The following is a 16,492-nucleotide window of genomic DNA, read 5'->3' as shown; positions in this document are numbered from 1 at the left end:
TTATCTGTGAGGCCCACGGATTATTTTCTCCACACCTGGATCATCACAGCAAAGCCAGAGGTGGCTTTCAAGCTCTTTTAACCACAAACCCTTTTGTTCAAATGATGTCTNGTGGCATTTCTTACTCAGTGCTCAGTGTGTCCGAGGTACAGGAAGTGTCCGGGGCTCTGGAGCCTTCTCTCTAAGACTCCAGGTGACCAACTACCAAGTTGTCCCCATGCACAAGGCCCACAGAAAGAACGGGCAGAGTTAAAGGAGGCAGCTTCAGCGGGGCAGTGAAATTTTCACTCAGTGTGTCCCTTCTCTCTCGTTTTTCCAGGTCTCGTTCATACTGGCCAACGTGTTTGTGTAGCAGGACACCCAAAGCGTATTCTCTGCTCATTTATAAAACCTAAAAACAACAGCAAGTTGCGAAACCACTTATTTTCAGACAAACGCTATTGAATTCCTGTAGCAGACAAATAGCAAACAAGGATACAGGGCTTCACTCCATTAGTAGCCTGGGTCGGGACTTGTGTGTTAGTATGTTTTTAGGGCCCATCTTAATTATTAAAAAAGCGTTTAAAGTTAAAAAAAAGCAGCTCAGAAGGCTCTGGCTTTGAAGAGTGTTACTTCCTGCAGTATCTTCTCAGACCAGCGCTTCACAAATGCACACCACGGGGCCAGAAGCTGCAGGCCCGCTGGCAGAGTGGTTTTCTGAGGCCAGTTAGAGGCTAGGCTGAGGGTGTCTGCTCCAAATCGCACCTTGACCTGGGAACAGCTTATCTGTGAGGCCCACGGATTATTTTCTCCACACCTGGATCATCACAGCAAAGCCAGAGGTGGCTTTCAAGCTCTTTTAACCACAAACCCTTTTGTTCAAATGATGTCTCACAGGTAAGTGTAACCATAGGCAACAGACGCGAGCTGAGCTGTGAACAGAAGGTGAGGGGCGCTTAAGGCCTCCCCCATGAGCACCCCCAGCTCCTTCTCCGCCTCAGTTGATCCTCAGAGCCCTTGGGTTTGCCAAAGTATAAGGTACTGCACCCAGATCCCCAAAATTGGTGTCAAATCCCTGGGGAATGAGTTAAAGGGAAAGGATGAGTGGGGGGCAGAACCACAGGTGGTTCCCCAAGGGAGACTCATTCTCCATAAAATAACATTCTGGGGGCCTGGGTTTAGACAAATACACTCAAGTTACTATCTGTTAGGTAGCGGTTAGTTTCCAAATCCAGCACGTGAGTTGAACATTGTACACAGTTAAAATTACCACTGAAAATTGCCTATAAAATCAGCAGGCATGTTTAGGCAACAATGTGTGCAAAATATGACATATATAATAGTGTGGAGCATATCATATGGAGAGCTCATATGGAAATTATAATTTTAGAGTATTTAAAAACGCATTTTGTGTTTTGGTTGTTGGCTTGTAGAGTTGCCTCTTCTAAGTGATACGAGCGTGTGCTGTGGTGGCCGCGAGCTTGGTGCTGTCATCCCATTTTGCAGATGCGGAATCAGAGGTCCAGGGAAGCAACTCGCCTACGATCACATGGTGAGTGAGCGGCAGACAGGATTCAAACCCAGATCTGCCTCCTGCTGGAGTCAGAGCTCTTGAGCAGCAGGCCCTGCTGCCCTCTCCAATCTAGAGGCCTGGGCTAGCTTTGTTTTCGAAAAACTTTCTGTGGAGAGGGTTGCAATTAATGAGATGGGTAGATGAGAAACATTTTCCAGTTGGTGGAAGGAAAACCAACCCAAGAACACTGTCCATGGCCCAAGCAGGGTCCAGAAGTCCTTGAGGCGTCTGGCCTGCCTGTCCCCTGGCTTCTGCCTGTGCTTACAGAGTTCAGTGGGACCAGTGGACGAGGTCTTGTTAGCCCTGTGTGTGTGGGAGTCAGCTGGTGGGCTCACTAACCGCTGGGAGCCAGGACCAGGAGCCAGCGGATTCCTGTGTGGGGACCAAGCAGCACAACATCCGACACCAGCGGGAGGACAGTGGCCCCGGATGGACCCACTGCTCTTGCTTTTACCTGGTTCTGCTCTTTTCCTACTCCAAATGCTTTGAGCAAGTCTTTCAACTACTCTGTAAAAATAACCCTCCTATGTCATGCAGGACCGAGTCACAAAATAACAGGTAAGGCTAGGTAAGGGTCTGGGATCTCCGGCCCTGCTCCACGCGTGCAAGAGCTGCTCGTTACCTCCAGGAGGCCTGGGAGCTGACTCTCCCGTACTTGAAATACATCTTGTTTGTTTAGCTGATCTCTTTTCTTGAGCTCTATCTCCCCATGGACTTACAGAGTCTATGATTTTTTTTGAAGGTGGTGTCTGGCTTTGGCTCCTTGCCAATGGAGGCTGTGAGCACAGGAGGGGCTGAGGAAGCCAGGACCACACCCAGGGCGGCGGCGTGGGCACTGGTCCAAGGCCCAAGCACTTACTTTTTCATGAAGCGAAGCTGTGCTCTCCTCCGCAGGCCTAAAAAAAGAAACCAAGAGCCCAAGTCAGCTGACCCCAAGCCCCAGGGAGCAAGGAGGGTGAAGAGAGGGAGGGACAGCTGGCACCTCAGACCACTCCTCTGGTGCCAGGCTCTGCGTCGGTTTCATGTGTTTCAACTCCCTTAACGCTCCCAGCAAACCTAGGAGTGGGTACTCCTCTTACGACCTCCGTTTTGTACATGAGGAAACCAAGGCACGGAGCAAGTGTGTTACTGAGTAACGTGCCCAAAGTTATGCCGCTGGTAAGAGGTGAGATCAGAATTCATACTCAGTTAATCTATTCCAGTCTGTGTATCCTTAAATGTGCTGTTTTGCCCTTCACAGCACATCAGGAATGAGAGGTGGTGGAGACAGGTGGCCTTGAACCTGTATATTTGGGAGGTGGGCAAGGTTTCCCATTGGGATAAAGCACAGGTGGCAAACAGGAGGCCCCCGGGACTGAATCCCGCCCTCCACCTGGTTTTATCCGGCCTGGCACTGTGTTTCTACCCGGCAGCCATGCTGAGCTCCTGCTTAACTGTTAAGCAGTAATTACATTTATACAGTCCTTAAATTACATTCAGCCCTTTGAAGGCAACCGCAAGGCTGATGTGACCCCGTTGAAAATGAGTTTGACACTTTCTTTATCATAAAGGAAGGAAATAGGAGCAAGGCTATATGAGTCTATCTTATCTTTTATAATGTTTTATTTTTGGAGCACATTAAATGTGCTTCATACATAATATACTAAATAAAGTTTGCAGATCACTGAACTTCTATGAAGCTCTTAGAACGGGGTAAATGGACTCCTTGGTGGGAGGCAGCTGCACGCACAGATGTGCCCCTGACACATCTATCTAGGGAGAGGGTCCGTGAGTGTCATCACATGGCCAAAGGAGACAAATAAAAGAGGCTCTGGTCTGGTCCGTAGCCCTGTGTGGCTATCCCCTCCCATTTTACTGAAGCCCAGAAAGGGTGAGTGAATTGCTCAGGGTGGCACAGGTGAGCCTGGGGTGCTGGGCTCTGCGGCAGCTGTGCGAGCCTCCCCTGCAGCGGGGGGAGGGGAGGGAGGAGGGCACGTAGGATATGAGTCTCTCTCCACTGCGGCCGTGGCTGAGAGCGGCAGCCATCTCTGAGTTTCCCTACAGCCTCACAGGGACGGGGGCGGATTTCTGGCTTCTGGGAACATAGCCCAGACCCCACTTCAATCTGCCCCATGCACGGCTTTCATCCCGACTGCCCATAGAAGTTTCTGTTTACTAAGCACAGGCTCCAGCTGGGCACCTGGGGCAGGACTGTTCAGATAGCCACTCTGGGAGGGACATGCTACTGCCCCCTCACCCAGGCATCCCTGGGAGGCTCAGAGAGGCCAGGGCACACACCCACGGCCACTAAATCAGGGAGCTGCGGGGTTAGATTCAGACCCAGGTTTGTCTGTCTCCAGAGACATGGGGGTCTCTGACCCCTGCACGTGGTCTCAGCTGAGAATCACTGCTGGAAACACCCCGGGTTCCCAGGCTCACAACTGCCTCGATCCCCTGGAGAAGGAGGGACCCTCATGGACAGTCCCGACAACAAGAAAAGGGGTGGCCATGATGGCCCAAGAGGGGACCACTTACAGTATAGGTGAATGGACACAGCCAAGGACACCAGCAGAATCACGGCGCCAGTCACCAGCAGGCCGAGGGGCAGGGGGCCACACAGCGGGCCTGGGGGATACATATGGAACATCTGAGACACGCAGATCAACACAAAGCGGGGAAAACCAACCAAAAGCCCACCTCCCAGAGGACACTGCTGTTTGCCTATCTTCTTCTAGTCTTTTTTCTAGTCCCTTTAAACACATTGGGATAATTTCATATGTAAAATGTCATGCCCCACATTCAAATGAAAATTCAAGATCTGTTTATATTCAAGGGAATTAGACCACTTTAACAACTGATTATGGGGTTTGGGGCATTTATTTTTTTATTTTTATTTTAATTTCATTAAAAATAGCTGAATATATTTTCACTGTGGAAGGTTCAAGGGTGTGAGCGTCCCTCGACACCCTCACTCCTTCACAGCGACAAATGCCGTTGCTAATTTGGCGCCTTTCCCTTGGCATCTTCACGCACTCAGTCTGCACAGGCACATGTGATCTTTTAAAACCAGAGGGTTACATCGTGCACATTGTCTTGCAATCATTGTATTTGCTACTTAAACATTCTTTTCTAGCAGAGCAATATTTGACTACGGATGTGCTGTGGGTCATTTTGCCATCAGTGGGCATTCTGTTTGTTTCCTGCGTTTTATAAATGACTGCAGAGAACATCCTGGTATGTTTCTTCTTACGCAGGAGCCTGCCCGATGCAGACACTGAGAGACAGGACCTGATAAACCGTAGGGCGTGTCCACTTTAAGCTGTGATAGATGCTGTCAAATGCCTTGCAAACAGGCTGCACTGATTTCCACCTCCAACTTCCAGCTGTGCACCCTGCTGGCTGGCACTTGATGTGTGTGATCAAATGTTTGGGCTTTTGTCAGTCCAGTGGGTGAAAAATATTTTCCTTCGATTCCTTGATTATTTGTCAGCCTCAGAGGTTTCCATATATTGGCCACTTCTTTTTCTCCTATGAGTTGCCTATTTGCTCCTTTGCCCATTTTGGATGCTACTTAGACAGTACAGCGTCCATCATCAATGCCCCAAATCCTTGTCTGACACACTTGGTGCCTCTATGGTTGGTGCCTGTGTGTAGCTGACGGGCAGGCTCATGGGTGAAAAGGGCAAGGGATCTCAGGTGAAAAAAACTAGAGGTTGGATTTGAATTTTACTGAATACCTATTATGTGCCAAGAAAAAATACTAACTGCAAAATTCCATCTTGAGAGGAAGGAGGGTGTTGCTATCATTTTTATTCTCTCATTTTACAGTTCAGAAAAACCAAGGTTCTGGTTCTTCCGAAAAGGCAGGGCCAGAGTATAAATCTAGATCCTCCATGTTCTAAAGCCCCTGCTGGCCCCACCAGCACAGCCTGAGGGCATGAGAGGCAGGGAGGGAACGAGCGTGCCCCTCCGTGGGAGGCAGCCTGCCTCCTCCAAGGCTGATGGCGCCACGGGTGAGGGAGATCCCTGTACTGGGTGGGAGGCCACAGAGAGGTCCCTGGAAGTCCTTCCTACCTCTGAGATGCAAGGGTTTCTATCTGCCTCCCTCACACCTCCTCTGTGTTCTCTCAAAAACACGATGCTAAGTAAAAGAAGCCAGGCGTGAGAAGTCCACATTTTGTATGACTCCGTGCATATGAAATGTCCAGAGGAGGCAAATCTACAGACAGAAAATCTATAGATACAGAAAATCTACAGTATAGAGACAGAAAATGTAAAGTAGGTTAGAGGTTGCCAGGGGCTGAGGTGGGAAGAGAAACTAACTGTAAACAAGTTCAAAGTATCTTTTGGGGCTGATAGCAATGTTTTAAAACTAGATTGTAGCGATGGTTGCATAACCTAGTAAAGGTGCTAACAATCAGTTACATGCTTAAAATGGTGAATTTTATGACATGCCAATTATACCTCGATAAAGTGGTAATTTAAAAAAAAGTAACAGAAGTGGGTGAAGGTCGCAGGGTCGTGCGGAGTGGGAAGGGCCCCTTCTGAGGAAGGGTGGCTTCCTGGAGGCGCACGTGGCTGAGCTGGGGCTGGCAGTGCAGCCCCGGTCCACAGTGCAGAGAGTCATCTGCCCAGCATGCGGCGACAGGAGAAGNGAATTTTATGACATGCCAATTATACCTCGATAAAGTGGTAATTTAAAAAAAAGTAACAGAAGTGGGTGAAGGTCGCAGGGTCGTGCGGAGTGGGAAGGGCCCCTTCTGAGGAAGGGTGGCTTCCTGGAGGCGCACGTGGCTGAGCTGGGGCTGGCAGTGCAGCCCCGGTCCACAGTGCAGAGAGTCATCTGCCCAGCATGCGGCGACAGAAGCCATTGCTTCTAGCAGACATGCTGAAGCCTGCCTGGGCAGGGAGCTGTGGCCAGAACTGTGCCCATGACGAGCAGCTTGGCTTCCTTCTCCTCACTGGGGTCTTCTGAGGTCTGAATCTCACCACATTTCTCCTGTGACAGTGGTTTAGAAACTGTTCCCCGGGACCTCTCAGTGTCTCTCCAAGGGCAGCCCGAAGGCTCGGGCTGCCCTTGGAGAGAAGGTGCCTGCCATGGTGGCCGTGAGAGTTTTACTCATGATCATAAGCTGTAGCTCTGTCTAGATGTCCCGCCCAGCTGAATGCCTTGTGGATGGCATCTCATTTAATCCTCCTTCCCTTTAGCCAGGCAAACACCCCCATTTTACAGATGAGGAAACTGAGGCTCAGACAGGCTGAATCACTTGCCTAAGGTCACACAGTATAGGCAGTGGTAGACACGGATTATAGCTGAGGCCTGGCCGACTGATCCCTGGGTTATACTGCCCCATGGCCCCACCCCGAATGCAACCACCACCTACTACCCCCTCCACACCACTTGGCTGCCTGTTTATTCTAAGGAACCTACTAACATTGGATTTACATTTTGCCCCGGGATTCTACTGAAGATTAATATTAGAAATGAGGCAAGAAATGAGAAGACTTTTCATCCATCATTTATAGAAGTGTTACCGAATTCACTATCATTCAGACAAGCAGATCAGATTTTCCTCTAGAATTTAAGGCTGGACGGATCAAGGCTCCGATGCCCGAGGCTGTGTTTGTCCCTCCCGTGGTGGTTGTGGTGAGTTGCTTGGAGACTAGCCTTTGTTTTAACCTGATTTCCTGGCTCCTTCAGAGCCACAGCACAGGGCCCCTGGCCCTACTGTATTCTCCCTTTCTTCCTTTTTTCATTCCCTGCTTGAAATCCTTTAGGCGAAGTCCTGGGGCATCAACTTATAAAATGAGGTTGCTCTGTCTCCACCTTTGTGTTCCTTGAGACATTGCCCTCTGCACACAGATTCTGATGTTCTTTTTACAGTGACCTAATGGGGCAGCTCCCTGCTCCGGTCCCCTAGACTCCTCCTGGGACTTGACACCTATTTAAGACACCGCGGCCCCAGCAGCACAAGGCAGCCTGGTGTGGTTTGTTTTTTGGGTTGGAGCCGATGGTGCTTTCCATTGGTTGCCACCAGCTTTTGGGGATAGAGGTCAGTATTTTTCTAGAAACACATTTGGTGTATGGGTTCAAGACGTGTGAGTGTGTGCGTGCTATAGCCGCGGTGTCTGGTGCCCACGGGACGAGCAGCAAGCCTGCTCCCCCATTAACAAACACAGTGAGCACACACCGAGTGTTAGGCCCTCGGTCAGGCATCAGAGTGGGAGGGTTTAAAGTTCTGGTGTTTTGGGTTGGGTCCTTTGTTAGTTAACACCTTTATTGAGACACAATTTACATACTGTGAAATTCACCCGTTTCAAATGTATAATTTCACGTTTTTTATAAATTCATAGAAATTGCAACCAGCACCACAATCTGAAGTTAGAACATTTTTATCCTTCCCTGCAAAGAAATTCTGTACCTACTGGCAGCCACGCCTCATTCCTCCCCCCGACCTCCTTGGCCTTAAGGCAACCACGAATCTACTTTCTGTCTCTATGGAATATCATATTCTGGACTTTTCACATCAATGTCCATATCATCATATCATATCATATCATATATGGTCTTTTGTAACTAGCTTCTTCCACTGCATAATATTTTTAAGTTTCACCCATGTTGCAGCATGTATTAGTAATTAATTCTCGATTACAACCAAGTCATGTTCCATGGCATGGATATTCCACATTTTGTTGTCCATTTGATTTGTTTCTACTTTTGGACTCCTATGAATAATGATGCTGGAAAAGTGTGTGAAAGTTTTGGGTGGACTCATCGTTCAGTAAGTGTTGTCCTGTGATGACTGGTGAGTGTGTCCCCCACTAGACTGTGAGCTGCTGAAGGACAGCACAGCCTCCCTCTGACCCCAGCTCAGGGCCAGGGGGCAGGTTCAAGGGTGTGTGCTTGGGAAGAGCTTAAGGGAGGGAAGAAGGAAGGGAGGGAGGGACTGCCAGTGCCTGCTGCGCTGCGGAGGGTCTAGGGGAGTGGAAAGCTCACCCTTCGGCGTCGCCGGGCTCGGGAATGGTTGGCACCTTCTCTTCTTAGGGGTGGTCTTCTTGGTGGGCTTGGCAGTGGTGGGAAGGACATCAACTACAGAAAGCAAGCAAGACCCGTGTCTTAGCCAGGCCAAAGCAGGCAGGCTTAGAGACAAAACTTAAAGCTGCGCTTCCTACCTCCAGGCACTGAAATCCTTAGGACCACTCCCTGGGCCGCTCCAGAGCTTCAGGGTCATGGAACAATGAAACATTTGAACGGCTTCCCCAGCTCTCAGATCTATCTGTGGGCCTGTGGACAGGGCTCAGCTTGGAGTCCTGGAGAGAGGGGGGTTCTGGAGCAACAGACCTGAACAGAGCCCAGCACCCCTGATTAACCATTAACCAGTGTGTAACTGGGGGCAAGTCCTATCACTTTTCTGTACCTCAGTTTCCCCATCTACTGAAATAAAAATGGTCTTTGGCCCCTCCTTGGGGTTGAAGTGAGAATTAAATCGGGGATGGTGTGCCCAGCAAAGTGCACAGCAGACGATGCTCTGCCTGGCTGAAGCCCTGGCTCCACCTGAGCTGAAGCCAGAGTCCCTGAGCCCTGCCAATCCCTAAGCGGGTGCAGGTCGCTCATGGAAAGGAGGTGGGGTGCCTTTCCTGCATGTCTGGTACCATGCAGGCTGGCCCCGGCCCAGCAGCTCAGTTGGTTGGAGTGTCATCCCAAAAGGCCAAGGTTGTGGTTCGATCCCCAGTCAGGGCGCATACAAATAATCAATCAATGAGTGCATGAATAAGTGGAACAACAAATCCATGTTTCTCTCTCTCTCCCCTTCCCTATCTCTCTACTATCAATAAATAAAATTTTCAAAGCACCATGAAGGTTGTATATATTGGGATTTTCTTTCCTCCTCTGGTGTCTTTAAAAATCATATACAATCAGAGCCAGAGGGATCTTCAGTCTAATCTCAACCTCTAATTTCAAAGGTGGGTGCCAGTAAAATTAGGGGGAGCAGCTGGCCTCGCAGGCCCTCATGGAAAGTGCCGGGTGGGGACCCCAAACCCCTCTCCTGAATCCTGGGTGGGTCCCTCCTCTGTTTGTGCTCTAATTTAGTGCCACACGCTGAGGCGCTGGGATAAAACGGGGGATCGAATACACAGAGCACAGGGAGACACCTCAGGCCCTGAGGGGCCGTGGGACCGTGTGAGCACTGGGGCCACCGTATCCGACCTCGGCCTTTGTGAGTTGAGGAAAGACATGTTACTGAAATGACTTTCTGTAAAATAATAGGAAAGGGAATAGGGTGAAACCTTGAACTTAAACTCTACAGTTAATAGGACAGGGAGGAGCAGCCAACAAATTGGTCACTTTGGGGCTGGCTTCTTCCATATAAAAAGTGGACATTTGGGACCCTCAGCACCCTGTGTCTCCTCTGGAGAGTGGAGAAAACATGCTGTGCTCTGCCTGCTCTATGAAGTTTCCAGAAGAACCAACTAACCAGAATTAACACTCACTCATCTTCTATCATGAGCGAGTGGCAGTGCTGAACACTTCAGCTGGAGTTTACTGAGCCCAGCAGCTTTGGGGACAGGCACCAATGTCCCCACGTCACACCTGAGGAAACCTAGGCACAGAGAGTTGAAATAACTTGCCCAATGTGCGAGAGACAGTAAACAGTAGAGCCCAGACCTGAGTCAAAAGACCCTGCTTCTAGGCTCTTTCTGTGCCACGCGGCCTTGGGGAAAATGCTCTTTCACAAAAAAGTGAGGCACATCAGGTGGACCCGCGGCCCTGGCCACCAGAGTGCAGGGGGGAAACCAGTGTGAAAGGAAACACATCAGCGGCTCTAGTGCTCTGAGAGTGCCGGAGGAGCCCGGCCCGCTGCGAGGGGCTGTGCAGGCTCTGTTGTCCCCTTCATCCTCAAAGCCCCAGAAGCGTTCATTCCCCTTGCTTCATGCATGAGGAGGCCCAGAGGTCTCTGCGTGGGTCAGTGGTGAGCCTGTAGGGAGCCAGCTCTGTAGGACCTGAGTACTTTGGCTGGGCACAGTGTTTGGGGTCTGATGGGGCATGTGGACAGCCTTGTTCCATTCTAATTTCTTCTTGCCCAGAGCCAGGTCCCCTTGATTCCTCCTGACGCTCCCAACCCAGGTCAAATCTTCCCCCTTCTCTCCTCTTTGAAAGGGTTGTGTGCTTAAGGGGCCCGAAAAAGGCTGTCTTTCCCGAATGCTTTCTTTACCACCCGGCTTCTTCCTTCCAAGTGCACTGACGTTCTGGCAAGGGGGGCTCTGGCGCTGGACCCCCTCCCCTGGGGAGATGATGCAGTTGCAAGCACATGCTTTGGGGGGTGCACTGCCGCTCCTGGAGCTGGGCTGCGGGAGGGCTTTGGAAATGTCAAAACCAAGAGTGAGTGGGTGGAGGTGGGGGAGCTTCTGAAAACCAGCTGTGCTATTTCACCATCCACCTTTCTCAGACCCTGAAATCTCATGGGTGGAAAAGATGTGGGACTTACAGAGACAAAAACAATAATGCAAACCAAAACCCACACCCTCTGACACCATAACCCAATTTTCAATACAGGAATCAATGAACAACCCCCAAAGCGTGCTGCAGACCTCAGGCTGAGTGGTCTAATTCCTCGGCAGCCCCGTGACACTCTCAGTGCCCCCAGTGTGAGGTGGGCCCAGGCAAGCGGGGAAGTAGGACGGTGGGAAGCTTTCAGGGGGTCGCCCCAGCCCCGGGCTAACTGGGGAAGGGGCAAAAGTCAGACGTGGGCCTCTGAGAATGTCTGCCCCTGATTCCTTTGCACCTTCGATCCTTTCAATCCTCACTGTTCGGTACAGCAGCCACTGGCCACACGTGCTACTAAGCATGTGGAACACAGCCAGCCTGGCCCGAGCTGTGTGCCCTTCATGTGAAATGCGTGCAGCGCTTAGTATGAAAGGGGAATATAAAATATTTCAGTAATAATTTCATCTTGATTATATTTTAAAATGATACTGTTGATAAATTGGGTTAAATAAAATATGTTATTTAATTGAATCTCATGAGTTTCTTTTTACTTTTTTACCATGGCTGACAGAACACTTTACATTACATCTGTGGCTCACAGTGGAATTCTACTGGATGTGCTGACTTCACTCATAAGGAACTGCAGCTTCTAAGGACCCGAGGGGGTCTTAGGGCCCACCAGCAACCCTAATACAGATGAGAAAACTGAGGCCCAGTGAGGAGACCGGCCAAAGGCACACAATGAATTTGCAACAGGATTTGCAGCTGGTCTTGGGGTCCAGTTTCCTCATTCCCTGAAACTCTGGGTAGGGGTTCGAGCCATAGGCTCACATGCAGAATGTGAGGCACCTGCCCCTCCCTGGCCCTGTGGGCCCTCACAGGGGATTTCTGAGACCATCATCAGGCCTGCGGACTCAGCCCAAACCAGCCACAGTCTCAGGTGGGCCTGGTGTGGCTGAAGGACAGCGCTGTTCTGTGCCCATAAGAAACAGTGGTGCTTCTAAGCATCTCACTTGCACTGGGAATTATAATAGTACCTACCTCCCGGGATGGTTGGCAGCATTGAGCGAGAGAACTACGCAAAACATTTGCATGTGCTTGGCCCTGGGTGAGTCTCAGAGTATGCTTTCTGTTACTGTTAGCTGTAGCGACTGCTCATGGCTGTCGTCCCCTCCTGTGGAGTCGGGCTCGCTGAGAGTGGGGGTAGCCCCCATGCCTGGGACATTCCTGGCAAATGGTAGATGCTCCATGTTATTGATAATACTGAACCAGGATCTTACCCACATTCAGCTGAGTTCCCTTCCCGAAGGTCAGCTCAGGGTTCCCGATGGTCATGCAGAAGTAGACACCACTGTCTGCAGGCTTCACACTTTTGAGACTGAGAATGATCTGGGTTGATGTCTGTTTCACAGTTAGCTCCTCAGGCCCCACATTCTGGCTGTACACAGGCTCTTCTTTAGGTTTCCAGACGGCTAGGAACTCGTACTGACTGTTCGTGCTCGGAGCCTGGAGCCGTCTCAGCCAGTAGATGCGCGTGTTAGCGGGGGAGGTTTTGACTTCACAGACTATGTCCACCTTTGTGTTGTTCTTAGCCACATGGAACAAAGGGCTCTGCTGGTGCACCATGTGGCCGTGGGGAGCTACAAGAAGCAGAGGGAGCAGAGGCCATCAGCACATTTTCCTGGCCACCTCGGTGGAGCCTCAGAGCCACCCTGACTCGAGTAGCAAAGGAAAAGCCATGGAAGAAGCTTCCCAGTTGCAGGGTCCAAAGGCTGTTGTATGTGACTTGTGGTCCTGCACTCAAGAGCTCGAGCACCCCACCTCCCAGGAGATTGTCTGCAAGGCTGGGGTTTACTCTGCCAGCTTTACAAAGGCAATGGGGGAGAGCTGTCATTTGTGGACCCCATGCTTACAAGCCTGGCTCTTTGCATAATTATCTCAATTAAGACTCAATCTCACTTGGGGATTTTTATCTCCATTACACAGATGAGGAAACTGAGGCATGAAGTTACTTGGTCAAAAATCCCACTTGCAGCCCTGGCTGGTGTAGCTCGGTGGATTGAGCATGGGCCTGCGAACCAGAGGATCGCGGTTTGATTCCCAGTCAGGGCAAATGCCTGGGCTGCAGGGGACACACAAGAGGCAACCATATACTGATATTTCTCTCCCTCTCTCCTTTCTTTCCCCTCTAAAGATAAATAAATAAAATCTTTTTAAAAATCCCCCTTACAGCTAGTAAGTGACTTGGGATTCAAACTCAAAGATTCAAAGTCTGAGGTCAAAGCCTTTCGCCTTGCCCTGCTGCAACTCCCCACAGAGACCCTCAGCAGGCTCCGGGTAGCTGAAGGAGACCCAGGGCACGCTGGGAGAGGAGGTCAGAATCACAGGCAGAGCACGGGGCTGGGCTGGCCCACCTAGAAGAGGGCCAGCCACAGTTTCTGGATGTGGATGATAACCAACCCTCACTGCCCCTGGGTAGACACAATTAATGACCATCCCTCCCCAACCCAGCAGTTGACGGGTCACTGGACCCCCTTCCTGAGTGGGAGGACAGACACCCCAGAAGCAGGGCTGGGAGCTCATTTTAGTCTCAGATGGGAAGCACTGCACATAGGAGGCTGTTCACGGAAAACTGGAGCAGAGCTCAGAGACCTGGCCTTGCACCCAAACCCTGCACCTCACCAGTTGTGGAACCTAAGGCGAGTCATGGAGCCTGTCTCTTCTGTTGGGAAAGAGGGTGGTTTGAGGCCATTGGTCTGACTGACTCTGAGGGCCAGCATGTCCAAGAAAGCAAACTGTGAAGCACTGTATGTGGGCAAACCATGGTGCATGTGCCTCACACATCAGGGGCTGTTACTGGCAGGAAACGAAATCTTAAAGAGAAATGTTAAGAAATGGGTCTTTTGCCGCAGAGTCCAACAAACTGAATCTGACTCAGCAAGCCTTTCATTTCAGCTGTGGGGTGGAGTTAGAGCGCAGGCCACAGCAGAGACCCAGGAGCAGTGGACACAGACCTGGCTGAGTGGGAGAGGCCAGAGAATGGTGTGTGTGTATGTGTGCGCGCACGCTCGAGTGCTTGCACACCCAGGAGGGGCTGGCTTACTGAGGCGGTGGCCCATGCCCACAATCCTGCCTCCACTTGTTCTCAGGCTCCAGAGCGGCCTTTTCTAATACCGATGAAGTAAACTTAAACCTTTTGATTCCACTCTCATCACTCCAGGTTTCCGCTGTATCAAGAATGAAATGGCACCTGGGGCCCAAGTGGCTGCTGGGCCTTTGCGTTTCCCTCCAAATACCATACTGCCTCTTTCAGCAGAGTAGGGGTTCTTTACTGTTTTGGGTCACTGACCTTTTGGGGGAGATAAGAATTGAAAATGCCAGTGTTTATCCAACCTGCCAAACATAGTGTGTGTACTGTCTCATTTAATCCACACCAAACCCTGTTTCACATCCACTTTAAAGACCAGGGAATGGAGGCTCTGGAAGGTTAAGGACACGCTGAGAGTCGCACAGCCCGTGTGGGGCGGATTCAGAGTCAAAGCCAGGTCTGCAGCTCCCGAACCTGAGCTTTGAGGCCCTCCCTGAACTGAGGGAACCTGTGGTTCCAGGATGGTGGCCATGTGCTCCTGCGCACATAGTGGGGCCACAAATACACAGATTCTCAAAGGCCTTCTAAGAAGTCCCATAAGTGAGTCCTCCATGGTAAAGAGGTTGGCAGGGGTGCTTCCTTCGTCATGACATGAAGACTTCCTGCTGAGACACTCCCTGGTCTCTCTCTGGTGACCCTTTGTTTTTCAGCCCCGGGAACTAACCGTCCAGCCGAGGCCCAGCCCTATCTTTGTGCCAGACACCTAGCCAGGGCTTGTCACACGTGTGGTCTCATTTGGTTCATTCCATTCTATCAGTAAGCTAAATGACTTCGTTCTCCGAGGGAGGGATCTGCTGTCTCTAAAGTGATCAGCGATAATGTTAGCAGCTTTGAATGGCCTGGATCAGCTTTTACTTCAGATGTTCTTGAGCTCACTGGGTTGCCAAGGCAACCCAGGTGGCACCCCTGGTGGGGTGCCCAGCTTGGGGCTTTTGAGCAAGAGAGCAAACTGAGCCCAGGTTAGCGGGCATTTTGGGAGGCAGAGGGACTTCTCTAAGAGGTGGTCTGAATGGCTTTGGTCAGAGGGGCGGCCTGGACTCTCGCTTGGAGCCACTGGCTGCCTTCCAACTCTAATTCTGCTTGTCGCTGAAGTCATACAATGCACCCAATCCCAGGGAACATTGCGGAAACAGGGAAACTCTGCCTGAGGGAACACCCCATCATAGTTGCCTGAGAACTGGCACCAGCCTGGTATTTGACAAATTGTACCGAGAAAACTTGCCCGGAAGTAATCAAAATGTGTCTACGGAACCCTGGACCAAGTGTAGGACACCCAAACCAGGACTGGGCCTCTGGCACCTTTCTGGGAACACATCCCTGCCTTGTCTCTGAGCTAGGGCATTTTTCTTTCCTCTCCAGACCTCCTCCCTCTTTCTCTCTTCTTCCTTCCTATCTCCTTCCCTCCCGTCTGCCTCCTCGTCTCCCAGCTCCAGGCTTTTGGGCAGAGGTGGCCAGAGTCCTGGGCTCCCCAGACCCCCGAGATAATGAGCTCCTTGGAGGACTTTCCTCTCCACCCTCAGGGGCTGCCCCTGCCGCGCCGCCAGCCTCCAGAGCCCCACAGCCCCCTACCCGAACAGCCTTGCGGAACTCCACCGCTCAGACCACCCGCCCGGCCCCGAGCGCCGCCAGCCTCCTCCAACCCACGCCGTACCTGCCAGCTGCGCGGCTGCGAGGAGCAGGCAGAGCCACAGCCGCATCTCGGCGCCTAGACCCCCGGTCCCAGAGGGCTCGGCTAAGATTGTCCTGCAGGGGTGAGGGGGCGGGGAGTGGACCGGGTGGGGCAGCAGAGGGGAGCAGGTTACAGGGAGGGGGCGGGATCTGGGGCGGAGTCTGGAGTGAGGTTGGTAAGGTCTCCACCCTCATCCTTCCCGCATTTCAGAGATCTCGGCTCCGTTTTTAAGAAGCGCACTAGGACCCGCTGCTTTCAGGCAAGAAGGTGACACTGCTGACCTGTGCCGCGCACTTGCACGTGTGTGATCGCCTCCTGCCCTGGGAGGTTGTCAAAACAGGGTCATGACTCCACGTGACAGTTAAGGCACCGGAGGCTCAGAGGGGTCAGGATGTTCAAAGTCCCACGAATGACCGGTGGAGCTGGACCCTAACTCAGCGCACTTCTTTTCTTTTTGAGTAGTTATTGCGAGGCTCCTGGGTGCCCCCAGCGCAGCAGGGCCTGGAGTCACCGAGACCTAGGCTCCTCCCTCAAGCGCAAGCGCTTGTGAAGTTCGCTAACGTGACCCAAGCACAGTATGGTGCTTGAGGACAGACAGTAAGCTCGGGCCCCAGAGGGGGGACCCCAACGCTGCCTGAGGGGGCCGTTGAAACCAGA

General features: G+C 51.5%; 1 protein-coding gene across 1 annotated transcript; it reads right to left on the bottom strand.

Annotated features, from left to right (window-relative positions):
* Positions 1–317: 317 nt before the first annotated feature.
* On the bottom strand, positions 318–15,923 carry CD8B (CD8 subunit beta). The gene is made up of 6 exons (XM_037038897.1): positions 15,818–15,923; positions 12,299–12,658; positions 8,529–8,621; positions 4,067–4,156; positions 2,412–2,448; positions 318–391 (listed from the first exon to the last, which is right to left on the bottom strand). Exons 1-6 carry the CDS (start codon positions 15,861–15,863, stop codon positions 379–381), a joined length of 639 nt encoding a protein of 212 aa, XP_036894792.1. The 5' UTR covers positions 15,864–15,923; the 3' UTR covers positions 318–378.
* Positions 15,924–16,492: the final 569 nt, after the last annotated feature.

Source organism: Sturnira hondurensis, unplaced genomic scaffold (genome assembly GCF_014824575.4).
Source record: "Sturnira hondurensis isolate 20B ecotype Veracruz unplaced genomic scaffold, ASM1482457v3 Scaffold0002039, whole genome shotgun sequence".
Lineage (NCBI taxonomy): Eukaryota > Metazoa > Chordata > Mammalia > Chiroptera > Phyllostomidae > Sturnira > Sturnira hondurensis.
The sequence above is the reverse complement of the archived record's forward strand: the minus strand, read 5'-3'. Positions and strand labels throughout refer to the sequence as shown.